This window comes from Thermobia domestica, chromosome 10, assembly GCF_964235325.1.
Source record: "Thermobia domestica chromosome 10, izTheDome1.hap1.1, whole genome shotgun sequence".
NCBI classification, from domain to species: domain Eukaryota; kingdom Metazoa; phylum Arthropoda; class Insecta; order Zygentoma; family Lepismatidae; genus Thermobia; species Thermobia domestica.
This window is the reverse complement of record NC_137463.1, coordinates 34,329,495-34,345,467: the sequence shown is the minus strand read 5'-3', so window position 1 is coordinate 34,345,467 and position 15,973 is coordinate 34,329,495. Positions and strand designations below refer to the sequence as shown.

Sequence of the window (15,973 nt, the reverse complement as noted above, 5' to 3'; positions counted from 1 at the left end):
AATGCGCGGGTTTCCATCGTTCCCGAGGGTATCCGAAACGACACGAGGTGTAAACAAGGGTGATGCGTAGGTTGCACGTGCGCGGTTCTGTGATGATCTAACCCTCTCAACATTCAGATAAGATGATTCACAAGCTTTATCATATTGGCGCATCACATGGTTGCGAAGGAATAAACAGGAAATAAGCAAGCGACAGATTTTAATTACGTAACTATTAAAAAAGAAAAAAGCGATGAAAGGATAAAATGTTATATTACAACGTTAACATGATAACCCATATAATTTATTTATTTATTTTAAAACTTTAAGGAACGAATGAACAATTCACGAAGTCACTGCTGCTACATCTTGTCATGTATTATCAATTATGGAGTCAAGTTCTAGGAGCTTGAGAACAACATCACGGTGTGAAAATGAATCCTATAGCGGGTAGATGTCACAGATTCTTACTTCACCGACAACTGAAAAGGTAAATTCTAAATCAGTTTACCGCAATCAATTCGAGGTGCGAACAAAATTAAGCGTAGTTTCGCTTTAACTGAAAAACAAAGGTAAATAAATAAATAAAATTGGGGATCCTGTTCCACTCCTTTACAGAAATATTTTTTATGCATTTCTCCATTACCCTCGGTAACTCGAACACTGAGTACAGTACTTTGATATTAGCCCATACTTACTACTAATGTATTTATTATATTATTTTGTAATGTATTTACTATATACTGCACAATTATCACACGGTCTGTACAAAACCTTGCCAGTTATTGAGGTAAAATTGATACTGAAATATATCCTCAACAAGCTCTTCATTATGTTATCACATTAATACAAACGGGCTATTAATAAGAATTCGAAGTTAGTATTTCAGTATTAAATATACATCGAATCAGTTCATTTATGGAGTATTATGGAATATTACATAATCTTTCGTTCCTGTGGGTCACTCTCGATTAGTTTCACAATGAAATTAATGCACAACAATACAAAATTAAAATACACTAACATATAACAAATGGAACGAAAACGATGCTCAAAATACGAAATCCGACAAATTTACAGCAATGAACTTGTTTCCGCTCTTGTCATCCTCCTATACTATTTTTCAAAGCAAGTAAGCATTTATGCATTGTAAAGCATATACTATTTTCAGCATATACTGTAGTCTGAAAAATAGACAATTTTGTTTATGTATCACAAGATCCAAAATAAAACAAAGTAATATTTTTCTGAGGAGTTAAGGAGACCGGAGTACGGACCACTTTGTATCTGATTTTAGCTTAGAATTTTGTAGATATGCAAATATAATTTTACACTTTTGTTTCTTCTTCCGAGTTTCCTATTGAATTTAATGATCTTTTACAGTCATCGAACTTAATACTTTTTTATAAATAGAGTCAGACAGTGAATGAGAATACTCCAACTCGGGAAAACAGAAGAATACACAAACTAAAATCTGTCATTACCGCACGATGATCTCGATGCTACAGAAATCAAAGGTGAACTAGGTCTAGTACAAACATTTGCTTTCCCAAATAAATGAATAAATTCATGTTATTATCGTCATTGAAATGAAATAGATCTTTAACGTCTTACGATTATGTCAGTCGTAAAGTTTTAAGGTTTAAAAAGACTCCTGTGTTACAATGGAAATTACAGAACAATATAACGGGACAGTGGTCATAATTGAGTGTGTGTTGAAATAAACGAGAATTAAAGGTTCCTTGCTAATTCATCTGCATCTTCGTTATGCCTAATTTAAGGAGGAATCTTGGTACAATTTTTCTTGATGGAATGAAAATAGTGAGGGAAAAAAAAAATGATATTTCCAGTACACACACATGGCCTGAAATGGAACCAGAGACCTTTCGTTTCTGAGATAAATTACTTTCTACTAGGCCTTTACGCAGCCTTGTCTCGTTCTCAAGAACCATTTGTTAACAGTCGCACTTCAGATGGAAATATGTTCTTTTTCAATGAATTCACATGTTGTGTTAAAAGTAGTTCTACTTATATCAGGTGTACAACTTTGCTTCTGCCGTTTTTCTTTTTCCGACATTCGAGGCTTTATTGTGAAAAACTAGTAAGACATCTTTCGGGCAGCGTACAAATCCCGTGTCGAAAAAAAAAATCCTTTGAGGCGAGCCACGTATCGATCCAATTTTTGACTTCTTCATACCAACGTAAGTGCTGGTCAGCTATGCCGTGTGTCACTGATCAAAACAAGCGATGAGCAGAGGGAGCAATATCTGAAGAATACGGCAGGTGGGGCAGGACTTCCCACTTTAAAGTTTCCAAGTATGTTTTGACCGACTTTCCGACACGGGGTCGAGCATGTCATGCTTCACAATCAGTTTATCGTGTCTATCGTTGTATTACGGCCGTGTTTTTTAATGCTCGGCTTAAACACATTACCTGCTTTCGATACAGATCGCCTGTGATTGTTTCAGTCGGTTTTAGCAGCTCATAATTCACTACGCCGAGCTGGTCCCACAAAATGCAGAGCATGACCTTGGAGCTGTGAATATTCTGTTTGGCCGTCGATGTGGAAGCATGGTCGGGAAGCATAATTTTCTGTGCTTGCGGTTATCGTAATGAACCCTTTTTACGTCTCCCGTCACAATGCGATGTCGAAATCTCTTCCGTCTTGGGTTTTCAAGCAGCTGTTCCCAAGCAAGCAACGCCGTTCAACATCTCTCGGCTTCAACTCGTACGGCACCCAATTTCCTTGTTTTGAAATGGCTTGTTGAATCACTTCTAATGATCCTAGCAACTCTTCTTGTGTTTGATACGAGTCTTTAAGAAGTAATGCCTCGCCTCCACTTCTCATCTTTGAAAATATTCTCTCTTCCGCCGCCATGTCGGTCTTCGATGTCAAAATCACCGTTCTTCAACCATTGAAACCACGCACGACATGTTCCTTCACTAACAGCAGTCCCGCCATAAATATCTGAGAGCATTCGATGAGCCTCTGCCGCAGATTTCTTCATATTGAAGCAGAAAATTAAAACCTCCCGCAAATGACGAGAATTTGGTTCGTAAACTGGCATTTTCACTTGAAAATAGCTTTACGATGCGGACACAAATCGACTAATGTTTCGATAGGGTTCTGCTGACAAGTGCGAAAGCTTCTTGTATGACGTCCACATCTGTTTATTTCCACCACCGCTTACTCCTAGAGCCATCTATTGCAAAACGGCGGAAGCAAAGTTGTACATCTAATATTTCTTCCTGCAAATAATACAATACTCAAGTACGTAAGCGCAAAACCAGAACGAGGCAGTGTATTTTGAATTAGATGCCTATGCAAAGGATTACTGTCTCAAGGGTTGCAAAAAACACTCTTGCAGAAGCACATACTGTCACAAATTGATGCTCAAATATAACTGACAGCCACCACAAAATAACAAACTAAGAATTCACCACTTTAATTAGATGTATACCTTTGTAATCGTTCTTTCTCAGCAAAGAGACGAGGAATCTCAGGTAGAAAGTCCTCAGCTAGTGTGTGGTACAAAGCTCTTTCCCCTTTTGATTTGGAATCTTTAAACTTTTCGGTTAAATTCTCCCAATCTTCTTCCGCGTAGCAGACGACCTGCCAAACAGGAGGACCCACCACTTCCTCTTCTTCAACATCCTTTGACTTACTTTTCTTCTTCTTCGATTTCTTCTTCCTATCTTTTTCTTTGCTCTTCTTTTTCTGCAAAATAAATAAATAAATAAATAAATCAAAAGAACCCTCCAGACAAATTGTCAAACATCTAAAGTAATGAAATAGGCTTTTTTTTTTTTGTATATTTGCAATTGTATTTACTTAAGCTTATTATCTTATATAGTTTAAAATGAAACTACACAATTGGGCATCTTAAGTCCAACAGAAAGAATAAATCTTAAATAAAATTAGCTTATTTTGAAAGAAAATTGGACGCTAAGAAGTCTATTATTATTGTTTTGATTCCAAAATATTGTAATTTATTAAATATAATTGTAGCTAGATAATTTCAAATCAGTTCTGCATTATAAATGAACGCGTAAAAATTCAAAATGTTACTGATTGCTCGATTATATTGAGAAATACAAAAAAACACAATCAGAATAGCCAGCCTTTGTCATGTCCTCTTAACCCAACTTACTAAATATTGATTGCATTTGTGGATTAACTTATTAGTTATGGAAGTTGAACTTTTTTTTTTTTTTTTTTTTTGAAAATACACAAAATATTAAATTACGTATCGATCAATCACTTGTGGATTTATTTTGAAGAGATTATACAATTTTATGTACACTCGTATATACTTTTATTTAAAAATAAAAAATAAATAAATGCACAATTCAATATAGTCATTAGTGTTAGTCGAATATTCTGGAGCTCTCTAGATCGATATAACCATTTCATTTGTTTTGAGATGATAAGTCTGTTGCTACACAAAGGTAAACACATAATTGAAAGGAATACTATTACATTATTATCCAAATCGACTTACGAAGACCATATTCTTATTTGCTGCTCGAAGTAGAGTCGTTTACAAAGTTTATTGTATAAATGTGTGAAGACTAACAATCTCCCTGTTTTACCATTATAATAAATATAGTATTTCTTTAGTCTTCATTCGTGGCTACCGCGTACGCTAACTATGCAGGGCCCCGAGTCCACTAGTTAAGAGTGCTTCCTTCGGATAAAAACCTGAGAAGTGATTCGGGTCCTGTTTTCAGCGGTAGATTTTGCATCATATAGCCTCGTTCTTGAAAAGGAATGTAAGCAACAATCAACATTCTCTTTAGTATCCTAAACGTTATATGGCTTCAATTCGTCAGAATTAGGATGTTTTCATTACTAGTAGTTCTCTTCCAGTGACGTAAGGTGAAATTTTATTCGAGAGGAGTATATACTATCATATTTAGACAGTGAATGATTTATTAGTACGTAACTTAGGTAGGAAAATGAAAATGAAATAAAATCTTTGAGTTTTACGTCCCACGATTATGCCGGTTAAGCTAAAGGAGACGGTGATAATGAGAAATGAATGAAATGGTGGAATGAAGAAAGTGGGAGAAAACGGGAGAACCCCGACAAAACCCACGAGCACGGTGTTCGTTCACCACAAAGTCCACACGGCGCGAGCTGGGATCGAACCAGGGACCCCAAGTACCGGAGGTGAACGCTCTACCACTGAGTCACCGCGCCCCCGTAACTTAGGTAGGGTACTACCATGAGTGTAAATTTTCAATAAAATATACACTCCTACTTTCATCATTCCTAAATAAGCAATACATTTCCCGATATGTACAGTCTGTAACAACATTAAATAGAATATTTTACCCCGACTTTCTAGAAACTTAAAATATTCTGCTTGCTTTTGTCACATATATCTTACATAATAATAATTCTTAATTACAAAAAAGTAACATTTAAACATTACTAAGATTATTTTTCCTTTACGTTTTTCAAAGAAAAGTCAGCATTCCGTCCAATATATTATATGTTACATGACCCAAAAGTTGTATGACTTTTGCAATATTGCTCTTGTCTTCATGTAAAAAAATTTAAAAAATCACGCCGTCCGCTTTTGACGAACTGTGAAACCACTTCTTTAGGATTTACAGAAATTACCCGATGAACAGAGCTAGATTAGTAAGTCGATATTAGCATATCGTGTTTTGTGAGTAGCTTCCCAATCTCTTCAATAATGAAGTCTTTCAGTTCAAACAGTCGGCATTGCTAAAGTAGGCAGTATTTGGAACATTTTCATACACTGGGATAAAATGTTATGATTGCACTGCACCAATGGGTACTGTTTAAGGTCTTTCACTTTAACTACCACACTTCAAGTTATGGGATAAGATAACGTGTCTTGGTAGAACTGTACGCTTTCTAAGTTCAGTGGAAGCGTACCTGGGTTCATTCAATTTTGTCTCTTATTATATACACGAAATCTCGTTATATAAATCTTAAATAATTTTCTTGTGTCTCCGTTACAGAAAAGCCACTGAGTGAACTGCAGATGTTCAACTGAACAGCATCCTCAGTTCGCTCGGTGACTGTTTTTTGTAACGGAAACACAAGAAAATTATTTCAATTAATCACAACAAGATTTCGTGTACATAAAAAGAACAGATAAATTTTAATGAATTCAAGTGAAGAAATTTCCTGAAGTATGAAGCTGTAGCGTGAAGTTCTTTTGTTACATAATTAGAATAAACCATCTGATTGTAGTTATCTCAATTTCTAAGAGTAAATGGACACAATGTTAAACATACGTAGTGGTTTGATTTTATTTTATTACACGATAAAGCAAAGAAAATAAATGTTTAGCAAGTGTCTTCTAGCTTTTGAAATGATTGTTCAAAAGATAAGGACACTTAAACAAAACTCAATAAATACCTATGGTGCAAAATGGGTGATTTTTTTAGATCGTTTTAAATTTCTTTTCAGGTAGTGCGAAATTTGAAAACAATAGTTTGTTTTATATTTTAAATACAAGAAAAAAACTCAGATGTATCAAGCAAGCAATTTGATTTTGTTTATATAAAATGGTCAACTCAGGAATCTTAAATTCTTGAACGAAACTCTAATGTCAAGTATCTGCCAGGTTTACAAGTTATTCGCATTTGCTTATCCAATCTCACCTTGTTCTACCGTCTGACAATTTAATATAAGAAACTTTCCTTTAAACCAAGCATGATGAAGCACTATCTAGATATATACACAACCGACTTTTCATATAGTTCTATATACCTGTATTAAACTATTACTTTGTCGGTTGCTTATGTGTACTATATGTCGAATATATAATAATAATAGTCTTAAATTATTTGGAATGAAAGAATAATTAAGCAATTTTACAGAGAATGCTAATTATATACTCACTACGATTTTTGGATAATCTTCTCGATAAAGTCTTGTACCATAAAAATACCAGTAGGTAGAGTTATTCTCATCTTGACCCAGTGGTTCCACTCGTAAACTGTCTGATTCCAGATTCTGAAAAAAAAATAAGATAAAGGTTTTATTACATGAAGACCAACAAAATCTACATATTTCTGGTTCCTTATAGTTACTGAATAAAATGTAAAGCATCGATTTTTGCAGGACCTACATTAAGTATGGCAACACTTAATGGTCGAAGTCCTCTGCTACATTTACACTGTTGTACAGTACCCACATATTTTGATAAAATGTGGCATGACATATAGAGGCGTTTTATGATTTTCTTAAGGTAAATAGTATACACAGGAATCTACCTATTAAAATGCTCCAATAGCAATTAAAAGCGCCTGAGCTCCAACGTATAACTATAGCTTTCAAATCTTTCATTTACGGTTATGTGTGATTTCACGTTTAACAGAGACAAACATTTTAAGTACGAGTACTTTAAATAAATCAGTTAACTAGATCTTTTTCATAAAGTTTATGATATGAAATTGTTGTTCAAAGTCTTTGTATTTTAATAAGCCTTCTCCAAAATCAATGCACATGAATTGTGCTTCCATCTTCCGAGTTCTTTTAAACTATATGTTGTGGAAATTTATATGTTTGTGGCCAATCCTTTCGACAATGAGATCTCGGAAACTACAGGCTCTAGAAAGATGACGTTTTCACTGATCGATTGGAAATTTTGCGTAGATTGTCCAGTTCTAATTGAATATTTTAAAAACATGGCCGTTATTTCTTTATTACATTTTTTAGGGTACGCATGGAAGCATTGAAATTAAAAAAAAAAAAAAAAAAACTAAAGCACCATATCCTACCCATTATACATTCCAACACCACGCTGTTGTATATAGGGGTTGCATATGTCTTAGGCGTTTATTTCATGGCCAAATAATAATGAAAAAGGAACGATAACCATTTCTACAGTTTAACCAGTAAGATGAATCTTTATTTTTGGAGTTATTTGCCCAATGAACACCATATATAACTGCGATTATAATTAATTGCGTATATAATGTATTTGCTTATTACATACTGCGTGCAAGAAGAAAGAAAACACTGGTCATGCATGAATTAGAAACTCCAACCGGAAGTAGACTCAAATCTTGCAAACGGGGCGAAATATTGAGGTCCCCTTTATGATACGCATTGCCGATTTTTTTTTTTTTTTTTTAACCAAGACTTTTTTCACTTGTGTCTGTAAAGGGGCATGTACAGATGTGAGGAATGAGAAGGATATTTATGCTCATATGCGAATGATAGTGTAGAGAGCGCAGGTTCAGCTAGTATTACTATGAAAAATTTGGTACGCTAATAGGTTAATGAATGTTTTTCTTACTGTAAGAAAATGAAATAAATAAATAAAAACACTGTTCCGTAGCCTTTATGCAAAAATAATACAATACACTACCTTGACGTGAGCATGCAGTGCAGCATGTGGCAGCATAGCGTGCGATCCTGTACATCTTTATAGAGCATTTAAATATAAATGTAGTCCTACCAATAAAAGAACTATATCTGAAGAAACGGTCAAGAGGCCTATTATATTCCACAGTGGAACGAAGATGGTGTTAGTGGGGACAGAAAATGTTGCCCATTTTTGTCCAAATTTTGCATAGTGGCTACATCTGATTCGATTTTGAGTTTAACGTCCCTTTCAGCAGCGAGGCTATATGAGACGTGGACTTACAATAGCCTAAAATAGCTCCTGCCGGGAATCGAATCCGGTCTCCCACGCCAAGCACGTGGAAGCTCCATAGTAGTTATAGGATCAAATGCTAAACTTTTGTCATTCAAGGCTTTTTCGGGTTTTAGAAATTACTTGAGTCCACTTATTTTCGACCCCCTGTACTGGATATACATCCAATATAAAATATTTGGCATTTCATGTAATTAAAATTGCGCGAATGGCCACACAGACCTTCAAACAAGCAATAGTTATTTGAGACACACTGTAACAAATGGTACATATGTCATCGGATGGTCATCGATGACTTACTGCATATCATGCCACATAGGGGTAAAGCTGCCAAAGGGGGCTCCATTAACTTCAGCATTAGGAACTTTCCCTTATCCCTTAGGATTCGCATTTCAATGAAAGTGAAACGATAAAAACTCGTAAGACACACTACTTTTGGCATAAAGTTTAAAACACTCTACCCTCTAGAATATGCCCTTTAATCAAATTAGTATGGTAAACACCCAGCTTAAGGTGAGTAGTAACTATATTCCAAAAGTCATTACAAACGGGGTCAGCCGTTTTCCAAACCCTGAAAACTATGGATTCGACACTAATCTCGGTCATTCTGGATTTATTTGTCACCCTTTCTCAGCCCCATAACGATGAAGGCTGAACTTGGACTTAGACGGTATTGGGAGCGTCACTGTTCATTTTAACGATCCCGAAAACTGTGGTTTGAAACTAGTATCGGTCGCTTTCAATTATTTTCACATGTTACTCCCTTGCCCTTGTCATAAAATAAACAACTGAGCAGAATAGTCAACAACGATCAACAACTTCGACCTTGCCCCTGATAATTACCGAAGCAGCTGACATTCCCGCTCTTGCCTAAACTTGAACTTAAATGTCACCGGCAGTGTCATTATTCATTTCACCGACCCCGAGGAAACAACCTGGTACAACACTAATCTCAGTCATTTTTGTTTCATTCTTTCTCACCTCCCATGCCAATGGGGTTGAACTTGGAGTTAAAAGGCATTGAGAGTCTCAATATTCACTTCAGCGATCCCAAAAGCTATAGATTCGATACTAATATTGGTCGTTTTTGATCATTTTTACGAGTCATCTGTTTCCATGTCAACCCTTAGGATGACAAGGGTGTCTTACCCCCACTGAGGGCTCAACTTGAACCTGAATGGCATCAAGAGTGTCACTATTCATCTCAGCGATTCCGAAAATTATAGACTCGACACTAATTTGGCTAGTTTTCGATTGTTTTTTTCTTTCTTCGATTCCTTTCCTTCTCCCCCTAAGGGTGCTACGAGAGTCTTACTTCTAGGATATTTCTTCCCAGATGGTAGATCATATGTGTATCAAGTTTGGTTGAAATTGCTTCAGGCGTTCCAGAGTTATGCTGGAACACTACGTATAAATCAATCCATTTTACATAATACATACAAAAAATAAATAAATAAATAAATAAATAAATAAATAAATAAATAAAGAACAGGGTTTCTACTGAGTTTCATTTTCAAAATTCCAGTATATTCAGTATAACTATCAGCAAAAATCCAGTATCTAATATAATGATTTTTTTAAAGTTCTTTAGGAATAATCACACTCTTGATGATTTTAGGCTTGTAATTGTTTCACCATTAAAAGAATATTTTAATTTTTAATAAATTTAGTTAGCCTTGATTTTTTGAAATACAATGATTTTTTTTTTTACATTTAAGGGCCTCCCATCTACTCTCACAGCCTTCCACTCCACCCACTGCTTTAAATGTCTAACTACAAAATGTATACAACTCTTGCAGTGGAAAAATTTACAATCTCAATGAATACAAAATTGTTTCTACGACTATTAAAACAATTACAAAAAAGTATTGTTGACAAACTACCAGTTTCATTATTTTTCCAGTATGTGGACCAAAATTCCAGTATTTCCAGTATCAAAATTAAATTCCAGTATAATTCAAGTATTTCCAGTATCAGTAGACACCCTGAAGAATTATTCACACAATGCTAATTAATAAATTGTTTATAATATTAATTTTTACGAACCTTTAACAGATCCTGGACATCATCTGCATCTAAACGGAAGTCGCACAACGCATGCAGTATTTCCACTTTTGTACGTAGCGGTAAGAACTGGAAGTCCATATCTGTGTTGAAGGGGTTGTCTCTCCCATATTCCTGAAAAGAAAGCTTGGTATTATGATGTTGTACAAGGTATCAGAAGGACCAACTTTACACTAACAACACGAAAAGCAATCCCTTAAAATTCATCTAACCCTGAATATAATTAAATGATTTTATTACACAATGAATTATTATAAATTCTCATTTTTTTCACATATTTCCTAACTTTTCACTACTTATAATACATCACATTCTAAAACAGTGCTTTTAAAAAGTAAGTCAGTCAGGTCTTTACCCTTAATGCAGTGTTTCCCAACCTTTTTCAACTTGCGGCACACTACGAGTGTAAATTGAATTTTCGCGGCACACTCATAGATATTATTATTATTATTAGTAGTAATAGTAAATAGAAAATACCGTCGTAATTTTTTCTGTGATTACTGACCTTCTCACAGAGAAAAAAGCTCGATCACTGGTTTCCCCCCATCGTAAATCGTTATTTTATTTTTCATTCTAATTCAAAAATAGAAAACAATTCCAACGAAATATAGGACTCAGGCTTTTAAAAATACACTTTCTTTTTGAAGACTGTATCCAACCTTTCACTAAGGAAGATCACTAAATAACAAACGAACAAACAAATCTCTTGTACTTTTAAAACAGATGAAGGTAATTTGTATGAGTATTTGCTTTGTCGAAAGGGTAGAATGAGATTTTAAAATTTCAAGTTACGAAATCACATGTAACAATGAAGAAGCAATAATGGTCATAGCAATGATAATAAATACTTTTTTTTTAACATTAAAAATGTATAGACAAGTAACAGTGTGAAACATAATTTATTAACGGTTAATATACGTCACAATTTTTAAATATTAATAAAATTCTGTTTTCGAAATACGATATGTGTAGTAGTAATGTATGTATATACAATAATATATTACAATTACAGTATTTTTTTTTCCATCGTAGAGGTTCATAGTAATGTGAAATACAAATACACATTTTTTCTGTCTTGTAATTTGGTTGCTGTATAATTAATAATTTTGTTTTCATTTCCTCGCGGCACACCGGTTGGGAAACGCTGCCTTAATGGGTCAAATACTTCAAAGGAGAGGCTTTTGTGTGTAAACGCCACACGATATTCTTTCAAATAATACGCGAAAGGTTCAGAAATGGAAGTGAAAAAAAAAATATGACAGAAGAAACACCTCCTATTGTACAGTTCCAAAAATGAAATGCAGTATTATATGTAATAACAATCTTATTGCAACACTCCTAGGATAAAATTTAATACTTACAGTTCCGTAGAAATTCTCTCGGTAATCCCAGACACTGGAAATGGCTGCTACTTTTGGCAGCAAATGCTCAAACAAAGTGGGTTCAATAAGATGAGTTAGATTACACGTAGAAATAATAACAATAAGAGAACAATTACGGACATATTGAACACAGCGCACGAACTCGAAATGCAACATTTAGTTTTGAGAGCTAATGAACGAGACCTTTAATCTTATCTGAGTTCGGAATGCAAACTTTCATCAATGACAATAGTTTTGTTTAACAGTCGTGGATAAAAGCTAAGGAGATTATTGTGGTATGAGTTCTTGCAACACAGTATAATCTGTGAGTTCATGAGAGGCTCATTTGAAAAGAACTTTCCATATCCAATTCTTTCTTAACTAATTTCTGAACTGAACTTTCCGAAGGCGTTGCATTCATAGGTAAACTTCTGTGTACTGTAATATCTCGACTGAAAAAAGGTCTTTTATTTAGTCATTTTCTTTTTTCTTGCTTTCTTAATTCTTTGATTTAACAACATGGAATATTTCGATGAATCTCTCCGCTATCAATTCTGTCTTCTTAAATTTCTTACAGCAATGTTGTTCATATTTTGTAAACATGGCTGCGTCTCTGTTATGTTGTGGGCCGCAATATCCTAGTTTTCAATTGATCTTGTGCTGATACTTTACGGCCGCGTCACTGTCTTGACTATGTTGCCATTTTAGAATGCTATGAGCATCCTTTTATCCAGATATTGTTTCCAGACAATGACCCCATATTCCAAGATGATAATGGAGCCCATTCACACAGCTGGATGTGTTGCGGCGCGGTTCGAGGAATACTGCAATGAAGTTGAACACCTTCCCTAGCCTATCCTATCTTCGGACTTAGGCATAATTGAACATCTGTAGTCCGTTTTGAAGACACGAATTTTGCGCAGTTTCCAACCCCATCCTCTCTCACAGCAAAGAGTGAAATGAAAATGAAATGAAATCTTTGAGTTTTACGTCCCACGGTTATGCAGGTTAGGCTAAAGGAGACAGTGATGATGAGTAATGAATGAAATGGTGGAATGAAGAAAGTGGGAGGAAACGGGAGAACCCCAAGGAAACCCACGCACACGGTATTTGTCCACCACAAAGTTCACTTGGCGGGAGTTGTGATCGAACCCGGGACCCCAAGCACCAGAGGTGAACGCTCTACCACTGAGCCACCGCGGCCCCACACAGTAAAGAGTGATGCAATGCACGCAGAATGTTGTAATACTCCGCTTGCCGCCATTCACGACTTCTACAACTCCATTTCACGTCGCAATAAAGCTGTTCTGAAGGCGAAAGGTGGTCTAGACATATTAATGTGGTAAGCTGCACCTTTTTAAAGGTGTTCCCATTAAGTTGCTAAGATCCTGTGCATGACCCATCACTCAAATTCACTGCAAACTAGCTTTCTGATAATCAAAACCTGTTGATGGATGTATTTTGTTCCTAAAACTGGTGTTCTACAAGGAAATGTTCCTGTTCTCTTACTTTTCTATTATTCACCTTTCTCTCCAATGAAGCGTTTAGCACTTGTTTAGTGTGTGCCCATTTTAATGTATGTTATAATGTTTTTCACTATTTTCTATTATTCTATTATCTGGTAACTGATTATATAAAGTGTTTCCTCTTTTAACGGATATCTAAATAATACGGACAAACTTGTTTTTTGTCCCGGCATATACATATATTAATGTATTAATTATAGGAGACAACTCTTACAGACACACTTCTTTTACCCAAAAGTTTTAGAAACCTCCTTATAACGAATAAGAATTATTCTGAGTCCATACGTATTTAGCATAAAAATACTTTCTATAATTTGAAAACTAATCTTCAATTGATCCACCAGTTACAAGCAAATTTCGATCAGACACGTGTATTCGCAGAATTGTATATTAAAAAAAAAAAAAAACTTTCTCAAATTTATAAACCGTCATGATTAATTAGTTCTGGTTACATTTTCAGTATTCAATAGTAATTTGGATTTTCTTTTTAATATAGTCAGTGAGCGAATTAAGGGACTTCTATATAGAAGTATGACTTGTACATTGCAAGAAAATTATCGAACACGGATCATATTTTGCAGTACACGCCCATATAAACTCATCAACTACCGATGTTTCTTTACAAAGAAAATTTTCCAGAGTAATTCAACCAATGAGTACAGTATCTCAATACTAGCCTGTACTTACATTTATAACTATGATTTACTGTAAATTTCGTACGATTACACGAGCTGAAAGTATTGCAAATTTAAGTAACTTTTTTGTAACACCTCTAACTTACGGATAAGTATCATATTCCATCGATGTCGTTATTAAGGAGTTTCGCTGTACGTAGGTATATACAGGGTGTTAGAAAAATGTGTCACAATATTTTAGGAACAGGTTCCTTACATCAAAGTAAGAAAAAAAGTTTATATAAATCTGTGCTGAAAGGTGGATAGTTTCGGAATTATAGGTTGTTGAAAACGTGAAACAAGTGAAATTTAAGAGTTCGTAGCTGCACTACTATTGTAGTCGGGTAAAGACTAGTGATGGGCAGTGGGAATATTCCCGGTGGGAAGGAATTTAAAAATGGGAATATTCCCGGGTTTTTTTCCCTGGCCTATAAATTCCAGGGAAGGAATTTATTTCCATTAATTTACTTTATCTTCCAAATTATAAGAACCATATGGCTAATTAATTTATTTAATACTAGCAGCGTTCACCCCGCTTCGCTGCGGTCACCCCGGAACGCAATAAACTTTGTTACTTAGATAATTTTTACTTTTTCGCTTTCAAGTGATTTATAGCGCCTGTTAGTTATGTTAACCCGCCGAGTCACAGGGTCATGCGGGTTGCATATAAATACGTTTATTTTTATACCTATGATGAACTAATAACAAAGGATTTCTACGTATGGACACCTGAATGATCAATTATCTCAAGACACTGGTAATTGAAAATTAAAGTGATATGATAAAAATCATCTAGGGTCCACATCCTAACAACCCCCCAAAAATGAAAGAAATCGGTTCAGCCGTATTAGCGTGATGAGCGGACAAAGGATTTTTTGTACGTATTGACACCTGATTGGTCAATTATCTCAAGACACTGGTAATTGAAAATTAAAGTGATATGATAAAAACCATCTAGGGTCCAAATCCTAACAACCCCCCAAAAATGAAAGAAATCGGTTCAGCCGTATTAGCGTGATGAGCGGACAAAGGATTTTGTGCGTTCTCTTTTATATATATAGAAGATATTATGATTTACTTCTAGGTTTTAAAGAATTTGGAGGTTAAAAGATTTAAAATTATTTGATGGTACTTTATATAACTAATAATATGATTTCTAAAGTTCCATTTTCATTCGCACTAAAAAGTAGAGTAATTGTTTAGTATTTGGGGGGGGGGGGGGCAAAACTAGCAAAAAATAGGATGATTTACGGAAGAAATGAGTTGATAGTGATGTTCAAATAGTCAAGAAAGTATCGAACACATTTTTTTTAGGGCAGTAGGGGATTTATACAAAACGGAAAGGTAAGTGGAAGTGATTTATGTGAGAAAAGGAAGTCAATTGTTGCTAACGAAGAAAGAAAACAACGTGCCATGCAGGGCTCTAACCCGCCTTCATTCGATAACACTCGCTCTGCAATGATGTCTGAATTTAATGTTGGTAACGTAATTTAACGTATGAAACCATAAAATAACCGCATCGGAATAGAATATCGCAAAAAAGTAGGTGCAAAAGCTGGCCCCCAATGCTGAAGAACAGCCAAAATTAGCAAAGTACTAATTTACAAATGATGAAAAGGAACCATTTTGTAAAGCAATTTAGAATTATGTAGAAATAGAGATGAAGTACTATTAATAAACCCTGAACCACCATTAGTACTAGACGTCGGTTTGTCTCCTCT

At 35.0% G+C, this 15,973-nt stretch overlaps 1 protein-coding gene across 1 annotated transcript in view; it reads right to left on the bottom strand.

Moving 5' to 3' along the window:
- The window catches only part of dikar (CECR2 histone acetyl-lysine reader dikar), a 67,554-nt gene that overhangs the window by 30,585 nt on the left and 20,996 nt on the right, over positions 1–15,973 (bottom strand). Inside the window, exons 4-6 of the mRNA XM_081727993.1 lie at positions 10,674–10,805; positions 6,866–6,979; positions 3,441–3,697 (exon numbers count right to left, since the gene is read on the bottom strand). Coding sequence (XP_081584119.1) covers positions 3,441–3,697; positions 6,866–6,979; positions 10,674–10,805 — 503 coding nt within the window. The remainder of the gene's footprint in view (positions 1–3,440; positions 3,698–6,865; positions 6,980–10,673; positions 10,806–15,973) is intronic.